Source organism: Hemibagrus wyckioides, linkage group LG03 (genome assembly GCF_019097595.1).
Source record: "Hemibagrus wyckioides isolate EC202008001 linkage group LG03, SWU_Hwy_1.0, whole genome shotgun sequence".
NCBI classification, from domain to species: Eukaryota; Metazoa; Chordata; class Actinopteri; order Siluriformes; family Bagridae; genus Hemibagrus; species Hemibagrus wyckioides.
The window spans coordinates 442,646-465,858 of NC_080712.1; the positions used below are offsets into that span (position 1 = coordinate 442,646).

Sequence of the window (23,213 nt, forward strand, 5' to 3'; positions counted from 1 at the left end):
AGAGAGAGAGAGAGAGAGAGAGAGAGAGAGATGTCTCACATCTATGTTTGTAATAGATATTTTTTTCACAACAACTCAGCCAGTAATAAAGCAGCCTCTGACTCCGCCCACTAATTCTGTAGCTGAGGAAAGAATAAGAGTAAAGAATAACAAGAATAAATCTCACCTGTGTTTCTCCAGCTCATTGTGGGAGGATCTACAGACAAAAGATTTTAAAAATAGATGAGTAAAGAAGGGTGTGTAGCTGTGAATGATGATGATGATGAAGGTGATTATGAGTGATGATGATGATTATGAGTGATGATGATGATGGTGATTATGAGTGATGATGATGAAGGTGATTATGAGTGATGATGATGATGGTGATTATGAGTGATGATGGTGATTATGAGTGATGATGATGATGATGATGATGGTGATTATGAGTGATGATGATGATGGTGATTATGAGTGATGATGGTGATTATGAGTGATGATGATGATGATGATGGTGATTATGAGTGATGATGATGATGGTGATTATGAGTGATGATGATGATGATGGTGATTATGAGTGATGATGATGGTGATTATGAGTGATGATGATGATGGTGATTATGAGTGATGATGATGATGATGATGATGATGGTGATTGAGTGATGATGATGATGATGGTGATTATGAGTGATGATGATGATGATGATGGTGATTATGAGTGATGATGATGATGGTGATTATGAGTGATGATGATGATGATGATGATGGTGATTGAGTGATGATGATGATGATGGTGATTATGAGTGATGATGATGATGATGATGATGGTGATTGAGTGATGATGATGATGATGGTGATTATGAGTGATGATGATGATGATGATGGTGATTATGAGTGATGATGATGATTTTGAGTGATGATGATGATGGTGATTATGAGTGATGATGATGATGGTGATTATGAGTGATGATGATGATGATGGTGATTATGAGTGATGATGATGATGATGGTGATTATGAGTGATGATGATGATGGTGATTATGAGTGATGATGATGATGATGGTGATTATGAGTGATGATGATGATGATGGTGATTATGAGTGATGATGATGATGGTGATTATGAGTGATGATGGTGATTATGAGTGATGATGGTGATTATGAGTGATGATGATGATGGTGATTATGAGTGATGATGATGATGATGATGATGATGATGGTGATTATGAGTGATGATGATGATGATGATGATGATGGTGATTGAGTGATGATGATGATGATGGTGATTATGATGATGATGATGGTGATTATGAGTGATGATGATGATGATGATGATGATGGTGATTGAGTGATGATGATGATGATGGTGATTATGAGTGATGATGATGATGATGATGATGATGATGATGGTGATTATGAGTGATGATGATGATGATGATGGTGATTATGAGTGATGATGATGATGGTGATTATGAGTGATGATGATGGTGATGGTGATTATGAGTGATGATGATGATGATGATGGTGATTATGAGTGATGATGATGATTATGAGTGATGATGATGATGATGATGGTGATTATGAGTGATGATGATGATGGTGATTATGAGTGATGATGATGATGATGATGATGGTGATTATGAGTGATGATGATGATGATGATGATGGTGATTATGAGTGATGATGATGATGGTGATTATGAGTGATGATGATGATGGTGATTATGAGTGATGATGATTATGAGTGATGATGATGATGGTGATTATGAGTGATGATGATGGTGATTATGAGTGATGATGATGGTGATTATGAGTGATGATGATGGTGATTATGAGTGATGATGATGATGATGATGGTGATTATGAGTGATGATGATGATGATGATGGTGATTATGAGTGATGATGATGGTGATTATGAGTGATGATGATGATGATGATGATGGTGATTATGAGTGATGATGATGATGATGATGATGATGATGATGATGATTATGAGTGATGATGATGATTATGAGTGATGATGATGATGGTGATTATGAGTGATGATGATGATGATGATGGTGATTATGAGTGATGATGATGATGATGATGATGGTGATTATGAGTGATGATGATGATGGTGATTATGAGTGATGATGATGGTGATTATGAGTGATGATGATGATGATGATGATGATGGTGATTATGAGTGATGATGATGATGATGATGATGATGATGGTGATTATGAGTGATGATGATGATGATGGTGATTATGAGTGATGATGATGATGGTGATTATGAGTGATGATGATGATGATGGTGATTATGAGTGATGATGATGATGATGATTATGAGTGATGATGATGATGATGATGATGATGATGGTGATTATGAGTGATGATGATGATGATGATGATGATGATGATGGTGATTGAGTGATGATGATGATGATGGTGATTATGAGTGATGATGATGATGATGATGATGGTGATTATGAGTGATGATGATGATGATAATGATGATGGTGATTATGAGTGATGATGATGATGATGGTGATTATGACTGATGATGATGATGATGGTGATTATGAGTGATGATGATGATGGTGATTATGAGTGATGATGATGATGATGATGGTGATTATGAGTGATGATGATGATTATGAGTGATGATGATGATGGTGATTATGAGTGATGATGATGATGAAGGTGATTATGAGTGATGATGGTGATTATGAGTGATGATGAAGGTGATTATGAGTGATGATGGTGATTATGAGTGATGATGAAGGTGATTATGAGTGATGATGATGATGATGATGATGGTGATTATGAGTGATGATGATGATGGTGATTATGAGTGATGATGATGATGATGGTGATTATGAGTGATGATGATGATGATGATGATGGTGATTATGAGTGATGATGATGATGGTGATTATGAGTGATGATGATGATGGTGATTATGAGTGATGATGATGATGATGATGATGATGGTGATTATGAGTGATGATGATGATGATGATGATGATGATGGTGATTATGAGTGATGATGATGATGATGGTGATTATGAGTGATGATGATGATGGTGATTATGAGTGATGATGATGATGATGATTATGAGTGATGATGATGATGATGATGATGATGATGATGATGATGGTGATTATGAGTGATGATGATGATGGTGATTATGAGTGATGATGATGATGATGATGATGGTGATTATGAGTGATGATGATGATGATGATGATGGTGATTATGAGTGATGATGATGATGATGATGATGATGGTGATTATGAGTGATGATGATGATGATGGTGATTATGAGTGATGATGATGATGATGATGGTGATTATGAGTGATGATGATGGTGATTATGAGTGATGATGATGATGGTGATTATGAGTGATGATGATGATGGTGATTATGAGTGATGATGATGATGATGATGGTGATTATGAGTGATGATGATGATGATGGTGATTATGAGTGATGATGATGATGGTGATTATGAGTGATGATGATGATGATGATTATGAGTGATGATGATGATGATGGTGATTATGAGTGATGATGATGATGATGGTGATTATGACTGATGATGATGATGATGATGATGATGATGATGATGATGGTGATGATGAGTGATGGTGATTATGAGTGATGATGATGATGGTGATTATGAGTGATGATGATGATGATGATTATGAGTGATGATGATGATGATGATGATGATGATGATGATGATGGTGATTATGAGTGATGATGATGATGGTGATTATGAGTGATGATGATGATGATGATGATGGTGATTATGAGTGATGATGATGATGATGGTGATTATGAGTGATGATGATGATGATGATGATGGTGATTATGAGTGATGATGATGATGATGGTGATTATGAGTGATGATGATGATGATGGTGATTATGAGTGATGATGATGATGGTGATTATGAGTGATGATGATGATGGTGATTATGAGTGATGATGATGATGATGATGGTGATTATGAGTGATGATGATGATGATGGTGATTATGAGTGATGATGATGATGATGGTGATTATGACTGATGATGATGATGATGGTGATTATGAGTGATGATGATGATGATGATGATGATGATGATTATGAGTGATGATGATGATGATGATGATGATGGTGATTATGAGTGATGATGATGATGGTGATTATGAGTGATGATGATGATGATGATGATGGTGATTATGAGTGATGATGATGATGATGGTGATTATGAGTGATGATGATGATGATGATGGTGATTATGAGTGATGATGATGATGATGATGATGATGATGATGGTGATTATGAGTGATGATGATGATGATGGTGATTATGAGTGATGATGATGATGATGGTGATTATGAGTGATGATGATGATGGTGATTATGAGTGATGATGATGATGGTGATTATGAGTGATGATGATGATGATGGTGATTATGAGTGATGATGATGATGATGGTGATTATGAGTGATGATGATGATGATGGTGATTATGACTGATGATGATGATGATGGTGATTATGAGTGATGATGATGATGATGATGGTGATTATGAGTGATGATGATGATGATGGTGATTATGACTGATGATGATGATGATGGTGATTATGAGTGATGATGATGATGATGATGATGATGGTGATTATGACTGATGATGATGGTGATTATGAGTGATGATGATGATGATGATGATGATGGTGATTATGAGTGATGATGATGATGATGATGGTGATTATGAGTGATGATGATGATGATTATGAGTGATGATGATGATGATGATGATGGTGATTATGAGTGATGATGATGATGATGATTATGAGTGATGATGATGATGATGATGGTGATTATGACTGATGATGATGATGATGGTGATTATGAGTGATGATGATGATGATGATGATGATGATGATTATGAGTGATGATGATGATGATGATGATGATGATGGTGATTATGAGTGATGATGATGATGGTGATTATGAGTGATGATGATGATGATGATGATGGTGATTATGAGTGATGATGATGATGATGGTGATTATGAGTGATGATGATGATGATGATGATGGTGATTATGAGTGATGATGATGATGATGATGATGATGATGGTGATTATGAGTGATGATGATGATGATGGTGATTATGAGTGATGATGATGATGATGGTGATTATGAGTGATGATGATGATGGTGATTATGAGTGATGATGATGATGGTGATTATGAGTGATGATGATGATGATGATGGTGATTATGAGTGATGATGATGATGATGGTGATTATGAGTGATGATGATGATGATGGTGATTATGACTGATGATGATGATGATGGTGATTATGAGTGATGATGATGATGATGGTGATTATGACTGATGATGATGATGATGGTGATTATGAGTGATGATGATGATGATGGTGATTATGACTGATGATGATGATGATGGTGATTATGAGTGATGATGATGATGATGATGATGATGGTGATTATGACTGATGATGATGGTGATTATGAGTGATGATGATGATGATGATGATGATGGTGATTATGAGTGATGATGATGATGGTGATTATGAGTGATGATGATGATGATTATGAGTGATGATGATGATGATGATGATGGTGATTATGAGTGATGATGATGATGATGATTATGAGTGATGATGATGATGATGATGATTATGAGTGATGATGATGATGATGATGATGGTGATGATGAGTGATGATGATGATGATGATGATGGTGATTATGAGTGATGATGATGATGATGATTATGAGTGATGATGATGGTGATTATGAGTGATGATGATGATGATGATTATGAGTGATGATGATGATGATGATGATGGTGATGATGAGTGATGATGATGATGATGATGATGGTGATTATGAGTGATGATGATGATGATGATTATGAGTGATGATGATGGTGATTATGAGTGATGATGATGATGATGATTATGAGTGATGATGATGATGATGGTGATTATGAGTGATGATGATGATGATGATGAGTGATGATGATGATGATGATGATGGTGATTATGAGTGATGATGATGATGATGATTATGAGTGATGATGATGGTGATTATGAGTGATGATGATGATGATGATTATGAGTGATGATGATGATGATGATGATTATGAGTGATGATGATGATGATGATGATGATTATGAGTGATGATGATGGTGATTATGAGTGATGATGATGATGGTGATTATGAGTGATGATGATGATGATGATTATGAGTGATGATGATGATGATGGTGATTATGAGATGATTATGAGTGATGATGATGATGGTGATTATGAGTGATGATGAAGGTGATTATGAGTGATGATGATGATGGTGATTATGAGTGATGATGATGATGGTGATTATGAGTGATGATGAAGGTGATTATGAGTGATGATGATGATGGTGATTATGAGTGATGATGATGATGGTGATTATGAGTGATGATGATGATGGTGATTATGAGATGATTATGAGTGATGATGATGATGGTGATTATGAGTGATGATGAAGGTGATTATGAGTGATGATGATGATGGTGATTATGAGTGATGATGATGATGGTGATTATGAGATGATTATGAGTGATGATGATGATGGTGATTATGAGTGATGATGATGATGGTGATTATGAGTGATGATGATGATGGTGATTATGAGATGATTATGAGTGATGATGATGATGGTGATTATGAGTGATGATGAAGGTGATTATGAGTGATGATGATGATGGTGATTATGAGTGATGATGAAGGTGATTATGAGTGATGATGAAGGTGATTATGAGTGATGATGAAGGTGATTATGAGTGATGATGATGATGGTGATTATGAGATGATTATGAGTGATGATGATGATGGTGATTATGAGTGATGAAGGTGATTATGAGTGATGATGATGATGGTGATTATGAGTGATGATGATGATGGTGATTATGAGATGATTATGAGTGATGATGATGATGGTGATTATGAGTGATGATGATGATGGTGATTATGAGATGATTATGAGTGATGATGATGATGGTGATTATGAGTGATGATGAAGGTGATTATGAGTGATGATGATGATGGTGATTATGAGATGATTATGAGTGATGATGATGATGGTGATTATGAGTGATGATGAAGGTGATTATGAGTGATGATGATGATGGTGATTATGAGTGATGATGATGGTGATTATGAGTGATGATGATGATGGTGATTATGAGTGATGATGATGGTGATTATGAGTGATGATGATGGTGATTATGAGTGATGATGATGAAGGTGATTATGAGTGATGATGAAGGTGATTATGAGTGATGATGATGATGGTGATTATGAGTGATGATGATGATGGTGATTATGAGATGATTATGAGTGATGATGATGATGGTGATTATGAGTGATGATGAAGGTGATTATGAGTGATGATGATGATGGTGATTATGAGTGATGATGATGGTGATTATGAGTGATGATGATGATGGTGATTATGAGTGATGATGATGGTGATTATGAGTGATGATGATGAAGGTGATTATGAGTGATGATGAAGGTGATTATGAGTGATGATGATGATGGTGATTATGAGTGATGATGATGGTGATTATGAGTGATGATGATGGTGATTATGAGTGATGATGATGATGGTGATTATGAGTGATGATGATGGTGATTATGAGTGATGATGATGAAGGTGATTATGAGTGATGATGAAGGTGATTATGAGTGATGATGATGATGGTGATTATGAGTGATGATGATGATGGTGATTATGAGATGATTATGAGTGATGATGATGATGGTGATTATGAGTGATGATGAAGGTGATTATGAGTGATGATGATGATGGTGATTATGAGTGATGATGATGGTGATTATGAGTGATGATGATGATGGTGATTATGAGTGATGATGATGGTGATTATGAGTGATGATGATGAAGGTGATTATGAGTGATGATGAAGGTGATTATGAGTGATGATGATGATGGTGATTATGAGTGATGATGATGGTGATTATGAGTGATGATGATGAAGGTGATTATGAGTGATGATGATGATGGTGATTATGAGTGATGATGATGATGGTGATTATGAGATGATTATGAGTGATGATGATGATGGTGATTATGAGTGATGATGAAGGTGATTATGAGTGATGATGATGATGGTGATTATGAGTGATGATGAAGGGGATTGAGTGATGATGATGATGATGATGATGAAGGTGATTATGAGTGATGATGAAGGTGATAATGAGTGATGATGATGATGATGAAGGTGATGATCTACCTGTTGTTGTTGTTGTTGTTGTTGTTACTTGGTCTGCGTGAGAGCAGCTGTGCTTTTTTCTTCCTGTTGAAGTCAGAGCTGTAGGGTAACACTGACGCATAACCGTGTTCAGCCTCTGTACACACACACACACACACACACACACACAATTATACAGCGTTCTTTACATAAAACTAAAAATCCCATGTGTTTGTGTCAGATGAGAGGTGGACAGGTCAGATAAGATGTGTTCATGCTGTGTGTTGCAGTGTGTGTGTGTGTGTGTGTGTGGTGGAATGAGGGGGTCAGGAGAATTTGGGGCCCATTTAAAGGTGTCACTGGCTGCTTTACTAATGACACCTTACTCACTATCTAGTGCACTAGCTTTAATGAGTTTTACAGTATATTTGATAGATCACTAGATGAGATCAGGGACAACGTCCTAAATCACACCCTACTGACCAGTTCCACCACTCTGTATTAGAACACTGGTCAGTATCCCACAATGCACTGCACCACCACAGATCCCCATTCCCATAATGCACTGTGTTGTTTGTAGAGACAGGAAGCAAAATGTAGGGCACTACGGTGTGATGGATGCACTACTCATTACTCCCTACACACTACACCCTACACTAGTGTAGTGTGTAGGGTGTAGTGTGTAGGGAGTAATGAGTAATGTGTAGGGTGTAGTGTGTAGTTTGTAGTGTGTAGTGTGTAGGGTGTAGTGTGTAGTGTGTAGTGTGTAGGGAGTAATGAGTAATGTGTAGGGTGTAGTGTGTAGTTTGTAGTGTGTAGTGTGTAGGGTGTAGTGTGTAGTGTGTAGTGTGTAGGGTGTAGTGTGTAGTTTGTAGGGAGTAATGTGTGGAGTGTAGTGTGTAGTTTGTAGGGTGTAGTGTGTAGTGTGTAGTTTGTAGTGTGTAGTTTGTAGTGTGTAGGGAGTAATGTGTGGAGTGTAGTGTGTAGTTTGTAGGGTGTAGTGTGTAGGGTGTAGTGTGTAGGGTGTAGTGTGTAGGGAGTAATGTGTGGAGTGGAGTGTGTAGGGTGTAGTGTGTAGTTTGTAGGGTGTAGTGTGTAGGGAGTAATGTGTGGAGTGTAGTGTGTAGGGTGTAGTGTGTAGTTTGTAGGGTGTAGTGTGTAGGGAGTAATGTGTGGAGTGTAGTGTGTAGGGTGTAGTGTGTAGTTTGTAGGGTGTAGGGAGTAATGCGTGGAGTGTAGTGTGTAGGGTGTAGTGTGTAGTTTGTAGGGTGTAGTGTGTAGGGAGTAATGTGTGGAGTGTAGTGTGTAGGGTGTAGTGTGTAGGGTGTAGTGTGTAGGGAGTAATGCGTGGAGTGTAGTGTGTAGGGTGTATTGTGTAGTTTGTAGGGTGTAGGGAGTAATGCGTGGAGTGTAGTGTGTAGGGTGTAGTGTGTAGTTTGTAGGGTGTAGTGTGTAGGGAGTAATGTGTGGAGTGTAGTGTGTAGGGTGTAGTGTGTAGTTTGTAGGGTGTAGGGAGTAATGCGTGGAGTGTAGTGTGTAGGGTGTAGTGTGTAGTTTGTAGGGTGTAGTGTGTAGGGAGTAATGTGTGGAGTGTAGTGTGTAGGGTGTAGTGTGTAGGGTGTAGTGTGTAGGGTGTATTGTGTAGTTTGTAGGGTGTAGGGAGTAATGCGTGGAGTGTAGTGTGTAGGGTGTAGTGTGTAGTTTGTAGGGTGTAGTGTGTAGGGAGTAATGTGTGGAGTGTAGTGTGTAGGGTGTAGTGTGTAGTTTGTAGGGTGTAGTGTGTAGGGAGTAATGTGTGGAGTGTAGTGTGTAGGGTGTAGTGTGTAGTTTGTAGGGTGTAGGGAGTAATGCGTGGAGTGTAGTGTGTAGGGTGTAGTGTGTAGTTTGTAGGGTGTAGTGTGTAGGGAGTAATGTGTGGAGTGTAGTGTGTAGGGTGTAGTGTGTAGGGTGTAGTGTGTAGGGAGTAATGCGTGGAGTGTAGTGTGTAGGGTGTATTGTGTAGTTTGTAGGGTGTAGTGTGTAGGGAGTAATGTGTGGAGTGTAGTGTGTAGGGTGTAGGGTGTAGTGTGTAGGGTGTAGTGTGTAGGGTGTAGTTTGTAGTGTGTAGGGAGTAATGTGTGGAGTGTAGTGTGTAGGGTGTAGGGTGTAGTGTGTAGGGTGTAGTGTGTAGGGAGTAATGTGTGGAGTGTAGTGTGTAGGGTGTAGTGTGTAGGGAGTAATGTGTGGAGTGTAGGGTGTAGTGTGTAGGGTGTAGTGTGTAGGGTGTAGGGAGTAATGTGTGGAGTGTAGTGTGTAGGGTGTACTGTGTAGGGAGTAATGTGTGGAGTGTAGTGTGTAGGGTGTAGTGTGTAGGGTGTAGTGTGTAGTTTGTAGGGTGTAGTGTGTAGGGAGTAATGCGTGGAGTGTAGTGTGTAGGGTGTAGTGTGTAGGGTGTAGTGTGTAGGGAGTAATGTGTGGAGTGTAGTGTGTAGGGTGTAGGGTGTAGTGTGTAGGGTGTAGGGTGTAGTGTGTAGTGTGTAGTGTATAGGGTGTAGTGTATAGGGTGTAGTGTATAGGGTGTAAGGTGTAGTGTATAGGGTGTAAGGTGTAGTGTATAGGGTGTAAGGTGTAGTGTATAGGGTGTAGTGTATAGGGTGTAGTGTGTAGGGAGTAATGTGTGGAGTGTAGGGTGTAGGGTGTAGTGTGTAGGGTGTAGTGTGTAGGGTGTAGTGTGTAGGGTGTAGGGAGTAATGTGTGGAGTGTAGTGTGTAGGGTGTAGTGTGTAGTTTGTAGGGTGTAGTGTGTAGGGAGTAATGCGTGGAGTGTAGTGTATAGGGTGTAGTGTATAGGGTGTAAGGTGTAGTGTATAGGGTGTAGTGTATAGGGTGTAGTGTATAGGGTGTAAGGTGTAGTGTATAGGGTGTAGTGTATAGGGTGTAAGGTGTAGTGTATAGGGTGTAGTGTATAGGGTGTAGTGTATAGGGTGTAGTGTATAGGGTGTAGTGTCTAGGGTGTAGTGTATAGGGTGTAGGGTGTAGTGTGTAGGGTGTAGTGTGTAGGGTGTAGGGTGTAGTGTGTAGGGTGTAGTGTGTAGGGTGTAGTGTGTAGTGTGTAGGGTGTAGGGTGTAGTGTGTAGGGTGTAGTGTGTAGGGTGTAGTGTGTAGGGTGTAGGGTGTAGTGTGTAGGGTGTAGTGTGTAGTGTGTAGGGTGTAGGGTGTAGTGTGTAGGGTGTAGGGTGTAGGGTGTAGTGTGTAGGGTGTAGTGTGTAGTGTGTAGGGTGTAGGGTGTAGTGTGTAGGGTGTAGTGTGTAGGGTGTAGTGTGTAGGGTGTAGTGTGTAGTGAAATAAAGCTGAGGTATGTGACTTTAATCAATCATTTGTTGATCAGTTCGGAAATAAACACATGACTTTAACGACTTTAGAGAAATGTTTATATTAATAATAGTCGGTGTTTCTAACACCACAGCGCTGCTTCAGAGCTGAGCAAATACAGATAAAGTGAAATATATAACGTTTAAAGTTTTTTTCACTGAAGTGAATGAGAATAAAGAGCGATATAAATACCTCTGTCTCTTCTCTCCAGATACTCTGCAGCCTCGAGCAGGATTAAAAGAGAGTTCAGCTCCATCACGAGGACACTGCTACAAAAACACGGAGGAAATATTTACAAAGTAGAAAAATCGAAACCGATTCTGTGTGAGAGAAAAAATAGACGGAAAAAAAGAAAAGAAAAACAAAAAAGTTGGTAACGCCCCGTTATGGCCAAGCAGAGCGGTGTAGTGGAGCGAGTCGCTGAATTCACATCAACAGCACCTACAGTGAATCTTCAGCCTGATTGACAGCTCAATCTGCCAATCACAGAGCAACATGAGGCGGTAGGTGGGAATAAAGGAGTGGTCGCGCCCAATCCGGTGCAATTCGCGTGAGAGAATTTTGATACCTCACGAGCTGGCGTCTCATTGGCCACGCAGTGATAGTAACAAAGTAGAAGCTACAGCCCTAGCAACAGCGCTCGTGACTCCGCCTCGGAGATCCCTCATTGGTAGACCGGATTCGGCGCTGGCTTCTGATTGGTTGAAGCACCGACTGGGCGTGTCGCTGTGCTTTTACTTCCGCTCAAACTCTGAACTTGACTACGTGTTGTCAGAGCGGCTGGAGCCGAGTCGTGGCGGAAGTCACGTTTGTTCCTCAGACAGCGCTTTGAAAACTATCAAAAACACGTAATGAAACCCTGAACATTCATTCTGTTTACAAACTGGAAGATGAGTTTAAAGTAATAGGGTTCTCCAAGTAACCCAAAACAAAACCCTACAGACGCGCGAAGATGAGGACATGGCACGAGACCTCACCTCACGGTGTACAGCGCCGTCCATTTTATTGTGAACGTTTTTAATCACCTTCTTTTTCATTCAGCTCCAAATAACTTCAACATCATCTCTGTCCGAAAAGAGCGAAAAAGTTTTAAACCTGATGGCTCCAGTGGGCGTGTCCAGTTATAAGGTCTTTATACAGGTATAATGTACCTAGAGCACTGTATGTGCTTCACCCCCACGCCACTGACCAACAACTTACTCACAGCTTCATGGACTGTAGAAATGTCCTGTACATTTAACAAGAGGTCGAATATGACAGGATTAGGTCCAACAAACAGTACATGAGAGGTGCTGCAGATACACTAGATTGTCAAAAGTTTTGGGACGTCTGCCTTTCCATGCACATGAATGTAATATGGAGTTGTCCCACCCTTTGCAGCTATAACAGCTTCAACTCTTCTGGGAAGGCTTTCCACAAGGTTTAGGAGTGTGTTTATGGGAATTTTTGACCGTTCCTCTAGAAGCACATTTGAGTGTCCACTCTAATTTATCCCAAAGATGTTCATTGAGGTCAGTCAAGTTCCTCCACACCAAACTCACTCATCCATGTCTTTATGGACCTTGCTTTGGTCACTGGTGTGCAGTCATGTTGGAACAGGAAGGGGTCATCCCCAAACTGTTCCCACAAAGAGCATGAAATTGTCCAAAATGTCTTGGTATGAAGCTGAAGCATTAAGAGTTCCTTTCACTGGAACTAAGGAGCCCAACCCCTGAAAAACAACACCTGAACTCAATGATCTGGAGGTGTGTCCGAATACTTTTGGCTATATAGTATGGGAACTAAAGCTGTGAGCAGGGAACTGAAGAAAGTTCAGACACATGGATGGTAGGATCGGTCAGAGAATACATACATAATTCTTATAGAACTGAACAAATTGATTTATATTACTTGCTCTCCCTCACAAACACCATATGACATGAACCATCACCTCTCACCTTGTGGACTGGTAGAGTTATGGACATCTGATGGTGAGGAAAAAACTTATTTTAGTGCAGCTGCACCCTGATGACACTGACCCCAACTGCCCACACGTGGCCTCACCCTTATTACTGATTCATGTTCATCACACATTTAAAAAAGTTATGAAACTTATGAGGACATAAACAGCAAAAAACAAACAAAGGAATTAGAAAGAAAAAAAACATGGGCAGATAAAACTGCAACCCAAATATGGAGAAAAAAAACCAGCACTAAACTGAAAGTCCCGCGTGTCATTTCCTGTTTCCACACTTAACAAAGTGCTGAGCAATAAGTAACATACACATACACACACCCACACACACACAGTACTCAGAGAAGCTCTATCGGTGTTGACTTATCCCTCAACAACAACTATAATAATTACGAGGAAACTGTGAGGGATGAAATAAAGATCTAATCCATCTAAAGAAAATAAAAAATAAAAGTGCATGTGTGTGTATATGCATAAAGAAATGGAGGACAGTTTAATTTTAATCCCCAAACATAAATGACTATAGTTATGGTTTTATAGATAAAGCAAAGTGAAGTGTTTATGTTTCGTGTAAATAGGGTGACACAGTGTGATGTAGAGAGAATAAACACACACTCCGTCTTTAAAAAAAATCATGAGTTCAGCAATCAGACCGGTTATCATCATCTCTACCCTGTAGCCTGTAGCTGTGTGTGTGTGTGTATGTGTATATAAAGTGAAACAGAGGATGGACTGTGTATTAAATATTCTCTACAGATTACTGTGACAGAAATCTAAACTATTAAAATGATTGACATTATTTTGGAGGTGCTGAAGCAGGAATAAAGCCTGTGTTATCTCCTGAAACACACATACTGAAACCACATCATAAGGAAGAACCAACATGAGGTTAAGTATCTAAACACACTTCAGGTCTCAGCACGTTAACTTCCACAAAAAAGAGATGATGATGATGATATCTTTTTTTTTCTTTTGTTTTTTTTTGTTTTAGGTTGAAGTGAAAACTGTATTAAACCCAGTGTCGTTTATTAAACACTTCTGTGTTGCAAATTTTTGTTTTAATATAAATTCAAATTCAGTTTTTATTTGTCACATACACAATCGTACACAGTATGATATGCAGTGAAATGCTTACACAACTGTTTGCGACCTTGAAAAGGATAAAGTAAAATAAGTAGATAGAATGCCAAAGGAAGAGTAAAAAAAATATAAAATATAAAATCTGCAGTTTGGTACAGTAAAATAAAATATAAATAAAATAAAGTATAAGTGGAAATATAAGTGGAAATCTGTAGAAATATATAAAAATGTAAGAAAGTAAGAACTGTATAAATAAACTGAATAAAGTGTGTGAAGTGTGCAGTTTCAATGTGCAGACAGCAGCAGTACGGGGTGGTCACGGAGTGAAATGAGATGATGAGCATCAGTGGTATTGTCCATCTTTAAAGTGCAGTAGTGCATAGTGGTCCTCTTTATGTGTAAACAGGAGCTGAAATGTATAACATATATGTATATATGTTTTATGCACTTCAGTCCTGTGCAATGTGCAAATGTACGGTGTGTTTGGTTTTGGTGTGTTCCAACACGTGTGTAGGAAGCATAGGGAGTCCAATCAGTCCTATGTGGAGTTCTGGTTGAGAGACCGTATAGCCTGTGGGAAGAAGCTTCTCCTCAGTCTCTCTGTGTTGGCCTTCAGGGAGCGGAAGTGCTTCCCTGACCTCAACAGGGAGAAAAGTCCATTGTTGGGGTGACAGAGGTCCTTCACGATCTTCCTGCCCTTGGTCCAGCACCGCTTGTTGTAGATTGAGTGCAGGTCAGGGAGATTGGTACAGTATCTCAAGCGTCTGATGTGGAAGAGACGCTGCTGGGCCTTCTTCACCACGGTGTTGATGTGACAGGACCATGACAGGTCCTGTGTGATGTGAACACCCAGGTATCTGAAGCTGTCCACTCTCTCCACTGGGCTCTCGCTGATCACGGGGGTCTGGTAGTTCCTCTCCTGCTTTCTGCTGAAGTCCACTATCAGCTCCTTAGTCTTGCTGACGTTAAGGAGCAGGTTGTTCTTCTGGTACCAGTTCTCCAGAGTCCTAATCTCCTCCAGGTAGGCCGACTCATTGTTGTTGGAGATCAGTCCGGCCACAACGGTGTCGTCAGCAAACTTAATGATGTTGGTGGAATTGGTAGTGGCCATGCAGTCATAAGTGTACAAAGAGTACAGCAGGGGGCTCAGAACACAACCCTGGGGGGCTCCAGTGCTGAGGGTGAGTGAGGCTGAGACATGTCTGCCCATCCTTACTGCCTGTGGTCTACCAGTTAGGAAATTGGAGATCCACTGACAAAGAGATGGGCTGAGTCCCAGGTGCTCCAGCTTGGTGGTGAGTGTGGAGGGGATTATAGTGTTAAATGCTGAACTGTAGTCAACAAACAGCATTCTAACATAATTCCCCTTTCTAGTGTCCAGGTGAGTGAGTGATGTGTGAAGGAGGTGGGAAATGGCACCAATGGGAAAGTGACTCAGATCTGGAACAGAAGCATGTGATCATGTGACTGTTCAGGATTTCATTCCAAGGCCTTACTCACACTGTTCTGCTTTAAAATAAAAGTTTATGAACTGTTTCTAAATATAACTAATAATCTGTTTAAATCATAATCCTAAAAACACTGATGGAGATTAGCTCTGCAACAGAGCTAAACAACAGAGAAGGAAAATACATGCAGGAATTCTGTTAGAAAGTGATATGGCTCTGTGTGTTTTATCATGATGAGAACTGATTAGTCACAAAGTTTCCCCACTTCCTGTCTGTTGTGTGTTCAGTGGAGTTTGTGTGTGTGTGTGTGTGCATGTGTGTAAATTAACATAGTAATGCACTCTCTCTCCTCTCTCACTAACACACGTTTCTAATCAGTAACTTAAAACTACTGACCTACAGAATGTACCAGAGAGAGAGATGGAGAGAGAGAGAGAAAGGGGGGGCAGAGAGAGGGGGAGCAGAGTGAGAGAGAGAGAGAGAGAGAGAGAGAGAGAGAGAGAGAGAACTAAGGCAGGAGAAGAGGACCTACCTCACAGAGTTCACCTGCCTGTGAAACCAGTGGAGCAGGATACTCCCCACAATCTACCCAGCTCTCTCAGACCACAAACCCATCAACACTTCCACCAGCTCCCAGTCATCCCATCAACCAGACGTTCCTTCAGACACCCACAGTTTAAAGTTTTCTGAAGAGAAAAAGCTCCTCTCTAAACAGTGACCAATACTCATTGTGCCCTCAAACTGCTGAACGTGGACACTCTTGGGTCACCAAGCCCCATAATAATTCACACTGCCACCTGACATCACAAGAGAAATTGGCCACATCTGCACAGAGGGTGGAAAGGCCACAACCTCCTTCCTCTTCTTACACTACCACGAAAGGACATGCACATCCCACCCTGGACCTCATAGGTTTCTATAATGTCCACATACACTACCAGTCAAAAGTTTGGACACACCTTCTAATTCAGTGTTTTTTGTTTATGGATTTATTTTCTACATTCTAGAACAATCCTGGAGATTTCAAAACTATGAAATAACACACATGGACTTCAGTAATCCATATGTAATGACAACAAAAAACAGTCAGTTGTTATTTTAAGACACGAAGGTCAGGTGTTCTGGAATAGTTCTTGCAAGAACAGTATTGTCAAGTGCATTTGCAAAACCCATCAAGCCCCATGATGAAACTGGCTCACATGAAGACCATCCCAGTAAAGCAAGACCAAAACTGACCTCTGCTGCAGAGGAGAAGTTCATTTAGAGTTACCAGCCTCAGAAATCACCAATTAACAGCACCTCAGATTAGAGGCATTATGAAGGCTTTACGGAGCATCAGTAGCAGACATATCTCAATATCAACTGTTCAAAGGACATTATTATGTATTTTGGCCGCCTTCAGCATTGTTTTACAATGTAGAAAGAAATAAACATCAGGAAAGACCATGGAATTAGAAGGTGTGTCCAAATTTTTGACTGGTAGTGTATATATAGATTTATATAATGTCCTTGCCAAGATGCTAAAAGACATTGTCCTTAATGGGAACCCTTAACAGCAGCCCTCCCCAGGGCAACAGAGCCAGGCAGCACTGACCGTCAGGTTATTATCACACAGGACCCCAATTAAAACAACACTCCCTACCCTCAAAGCCATCAAAACCAGACCATCTTCTTTCAGTTTTCCGTCTAAGGCTGCTACACTTCCAAGATGGCGGCGCAGCAGTAGCACGCAGCGGCCACTCCGGAACAAAATGGTGCTTTCTTTTTGTTTTAGCCCGAATTTCAAGGTGCGTGGACACCAAAGACAGTGGTGTTCATGTATACGACCACCAGACGATACTACAGCTCAGAAATCACGCAGTTACTAACCTGTATTATGATGTACTCTGCATACTTTGTGACCTCGGCTTGCTGGGAAGACCAGGCCTTCAGTCCTCGGTGTCACCTAATACTGGTGGCCAGGAGAGAGGATGTCGCAAGCGGTGCTCAAGGAAGCGGAAGCGCGGAAAACGGGCGGGTGTCCGTGCTAGGCTAACAATAACCCGGCCGGCACTCCCCTCCATCATTTTGTCCAATGTCTGCTCACTGGACAATAAATTGGACTACATCCGACTCCAGCAAACTACATAGCGTGAGTTCAGAGACTGCTGCGTCTTTGTTTTCACGGAGACGTGGCTCAGCGACAGAGTTCCGAACGCCGCCATGCAACTAGCCGGGCTAACCGTGTTTGGTGCCGACAGGAATGCAGCTCTGTGCGGTAAGACTTTCGGTGGTGGTGTGTGTGTTTACATCAACACGGAATGGTGTAAAGACTCTGTGCTTTGTCTAACTACTGCTCATCGGTAGTGGAGTTTGTGACTGTTAGATGCAGAGCTTTTTATTTGTCTCGAGAATTCACTACCGTTTTCATTATTGGAGTGTACATTCCACCCAGCGCAAATGCTAAGGAGGCTCTGTGTGAGCTGTATGGAGCTATTAGCGAGCTGCAGAATGCTCACCCCGACTGTTTATCATCGCTGGAGATTTCAATCATGCAAATCTCAAAACAGTGCTCCCTAAATTCCATCAGAATGTGGACTTTGCGATGAGAGGGATGAACACGCTGGATCTTGTTTACACAAACATTTTGTATCATGCGGAGCCCCGCCCCCACCTCGGCTACTCAGACCATATCTCTGTTATGTTGATTCCAGCATACAGACCACTCATCAGACGCTCTAAACCGGTTCTGAAACAGGTTAAAACCTGGCAAGCAGGAGCCATCTCTGGACTGTTTTGAGTGCACTGACTGGGACATGTTTAGGGAGGCTGCAACTAACGGGGACTCTATTGACTTGGAGGAGTACACGGCATCAGTGACTGCTACATCGGGAAGTGCATCGATGACGTGACCTTCTCCAAGACCATCAACACACGCTCCAACCAGAAGCAGTGGATGACCGCAAAAGTGTCTGCTCTCCTGAGGTCAAGAGACCCTACCTTCAGAGCAGGGGACATGGCGGCCTTAAAAACAGCGAGGGCCAAACTGTCCTGAGCCATCAGAGAAGAGAAGCACGCACATGCCCAGAGAATCCACGGCCACTTCCAGGACAGCGGAGACTCCCGGCACATGTGGCAGGACATTCAGGTGATCATGAACTACAGGTCACCTGCCTGTGACAGTGACGCCTCCCTCCCAGACGTGCTGAATGACTACTACGCTGAGGCACAGAACAACACAACAGCGAGGAAGATCATCCCTCCTCCTAACGACCAGGTCTCACCACGGCTGACGTGAAGAGAACTCTATGCAGAGTTAACCCACAGAAGTCTGCTGGACCAGACAACATTCCTGGCAGAGTGCTCAGGAAGTGTGCAGAGCAGCTAGCAGATGTCTTCACTGACATCTTCAACATCTTGCTAAGCAGCTCCATCATCCCAACGTGCCTCAAGACAATGACCACCGTCCCTGTGCCTAAGAAGTCTACGGTTTCCTGCCTCAATGACTATTGTCCCGTCGCACTCACACCAATCGCGATGAAATGCTTCGAGACGCTCGTCATGAGGCACATCAAAACACAGCTACCACCCTTGCTGGACCCTTTGCAGTTTGCGTATCATCCTAACCTCTCCACGGATGATGCCATCACCACAACTCTCCATCTGGCCCTCACACACCTGGACTGTAAGGACACATACAGGGGTTGGACAATGAAACTGAAACACTGGCCAATTTAGTGTTGGAGGTTTCATGGCTAAATTTGACCAGCCTGGTGGCCAATCTTCATCGATTGCACATTCCACCAGTAAGAGCAGAGTGTGAAGGTTTAATTAGCAGAGTAATAGCACAGTTTTGCTTAAAATATTGCAATGCACACAACATTATGGGTGACATATCAGAGTTCAAAAGAGGACAAATTGTTGGTGCACGTCTCGCTGGCGCATCTGTGACTAAGACAGCAAGTCTTTGTGATGTATCAAGAGCCACGGTATCCAGGGTAATGTCAGCATACCACCAAGAAGGACGAACCACATCCAACAGGAGCAACTGTGGACGCAAGAGGAAGCTGTCTGAAAGGGATGTCCGGGTGCTGACCCGGATTGTATCCAAAAAACATAAAACCACAGCTGCCCAACTCACTGCAGAATTAAATGTGCACCTCAACTCTCCTGTTTCCACCAAAACTGTCCGTCAGGAGCTCCACAGGGTCAATGTACATGGCCGGGCTGCTATAGCCAAACCTTTGGTCACTCGTGCCAATGCCAAACCTCGGTTTCAATGGTGCCAGCAGCGAAAATCTTGGGCTGTGGACAATGTGAAACATGTATTGTTCTCTGATGAGTCCACCTTCACTGTCCTTCCCACATCCGGGAGAGTTACGGTGTGGAGAAGCCCCAAAGAAGCGTACCACCCAGACTGTTGCATGCCCAGAGTGAAGCATGGGGGTGGATCAGTGATGGTTTGGGCTGCAATATCATGGCATTCCCTAGGCCCAGTACTTGTGCTAGATGGGCGTGTCACTGCCAAGGACTACCGAACCATTCTGAAGGACCATGTGCACCCAATGGTTCAAACATTGTATCCTGAAGGCGGTGCCATGTATCAGGATGATAATGCACCAATTCACACAGCAAGACTGGTGACAGAATGGTTTGATGAACATGAAAGTGAAGTTGAACATCTCCCATGGCCTGCACAGTCACCAGATCTAAATGTTATTGAGCCACTTTGGGGTGTTTTGGAGGAGCGAGTCAGGAAACGTTTTCCTCCACCAGCATCACGTAGTGACCTGGCCACTATTCTGCAAGAAGAATGGCTCAAAATCCCTCTGGCCACTGTGCAGGACTTGTATCTGTCATTCCCAAGACGAATTGATGCTGTATTGGCCGCAAAAGGAGGCCCTACACCATACTAATGAATTATTGTGGTCTAAAACCAGGCCTTTCAGTTTCATTGTCCAACCCCTGTATGTACGAATGCTGTTCATAGATTTCAGTTCAGCATTCAACACAATCATCCCTCAGCAGCTGATTGAGAAGCTGAGCTTGCCGGGCCTGAACACCTCCCTCTGTAACTGGATCCTGGATTTCCTGACTTGGAGACCTCAGTCAGTCCGGATCAGTAACAGCGTCTCCAGCACCACCACACTGAACAATGGAGCTCCTCAGGGCTGTGTGCTCAGTCCACTGCTGTTCACTCTGCTGACTCACGACTGTGCAGCAACGCACAGCTCCAACCACATCATAAAGTTTGCAGATGACACGACCGTGGTGGGTCTCATCAGCAAGAACGACGAGTCAGCATACAGAGAGGAGGTGCAACATCTAACAGCCTGGTGTAAAGTCAATAACCTCTCCCTGAACGTCGACAAGACTAAAGAGATGGTTGTTGATTTCAGGAGAGAACAGAGTTCTTCACTGAACATCGACAGATCCTCTGTGGAGATCGTCAAGAGCACCAAATTCCTTGGTGTCCATCTGGCAGAGAACTTTACCTGGTCACTCAACACCAGCTCCATCACCAAGAAAGCCCAGCAGCGCCTCTACTTCCTGAGGAGGCTGAGGAAAGCCCATCTCCCTCCCCCCATCCTGACTTTGTTCTACAGAGGGACCATGGAGAGCGTCCTGAGCAGCTGCATCACTGCCTGGTTTGGGAACTGCACCGTCTCAGATCACAAGACCCTTCAGGGGATAGTGAGGACAGCTGAGAAGATCATCGGAGTCTCTCTCCCCTCTATCACGGGCATTTACACTATACGCTGCATCCGCAAAGCTAACAGCATTGTGGATGATCCCACACACCCCTCACACACACTCTTACACACCCCACACACCCCTCACACACACTCTTACACACCCCACACACCCCTCACACACACTCTTACACACCCCCCTCACACACACTCTTACACACCCCACACACCCCTCACACACACTCTTCACCCTCCTGCCATCTGGAAAGAGGTACTGGAGCATTCGGGCCTCACAACCAGACTGTGTAACAGTTTCTTTCCTCAAGCCATCAGGCTCCTCAACACCCAGGACTGAACTGTACAAAAAACTGTCTCTCTCTCACACACACACACTCAGGACTGAACTGTACAATACTCTCTGTCTCTCACACACACACACACACTCTCTCACCTGTGTGGACACACACACACAACTTATATTGTTCGATACTTATTGCACTACCTCAACCCTTGTGTTTATTACATCTGCTGCTATGTTTATTTCTATTTTGCACTACCTCAACCGCTGCTACTGTATTTTTGCACAATACATGTTTTCAGGTCTCAAAGTTGTACATCATTTCATTTTGTTTCATTTTATTTACATTTCATTGCATGTGTTCTTCTTCTTTTTTTGGCGGTAAGTGTCCTGTGTTTTTGTGTTGTCTTTTTGTACTTATTGTTTTTTCACTGTCTTGTCATTGCTCTGTTTGCACCTAGTTGCACACTGTACACTTTATGTGGCTAAGACAAACTTCTGTCCTAGCTCTGTGTTGTTCTTGTGTTTAATCTTTATGTTGTATGTTTCTGTAGCACCAGGTCCTGGAGAAACGGTGTTTCATTTCACTCTGTACTGCGTCAGATATATGTGGGGGAAATAACAATAAAGCTTCTTGAATCTTCTTGAATTGCTGTCATCCCTTCACACCAACCCCAACCATCAAACCTGAGCACTGCCTCCTCTGCCTACACCTTGACCCCACCACATACAGCAGGTCCCTGCTTCTCAGCTACACCCAAACAGTACACAAGATCCCTTCACCTGCACCAGCTCAACAACTTTTTCTCAGAAACCAAAAACCCAGACATCATCATCCTAAAGGAGATATGGAGCAGGAGGGATGGACTCACTGGTTGTACTTCAGGCTACAACAATCACACACATCCTATCTAGTAAACTGCCTGGAACACAGGGAAGACACTCAGGGGCCATGCTAATCAGGTACAAGTCAGATATTACCCTTAACGTCAAAATAGTTCAAATAAATCTGTTTTATATATGTCTAGAAATTAATAGGACAAAAAAAACCCTGTACAACAAACTGTCTTCTAAAGTCAACTATCTAAGACCCCCAGAACCCTTTGGATTCACCAATTACACAAGCTGAATTATCAGACAAAATGCTGACCTTTAAATCTCAAAAAA

General features: G+C 41.8%; 1 protein-coding gene across 1 annotated transcript in view; it reads right to left on the minus strand.

Annotated features, from left to right (window-relative positions):
- Positions 1-12,056, minus strand: part of mxd4 (MAX dimerization protein 4) — a 26,852-nt gene extending 14,796 nt beyond the window's left edge. The window contains exons 1-3 of the mRNA XM_058385955.1: positions 11,787-12,056; positions 8,287-8,401; positions 167-196 (exon numbers count right to left, since the gene is read on the minus strand). Coding sequence (XP_058241938.1) covers positions 167-196; positions 8,287-8,401; positions 11,787-11,850 — 209 coding nt within the window. The 5' untranslated portion in view covers positions 11,851-12,056. The remainder of the gene's footprint in view (positions 1-166; positions 197-8,286; positions 8,402-11,786) is intronic.
- Between the last annotated feature and the right edge of the window lie 11,157 nt (positions 12,057-23,213).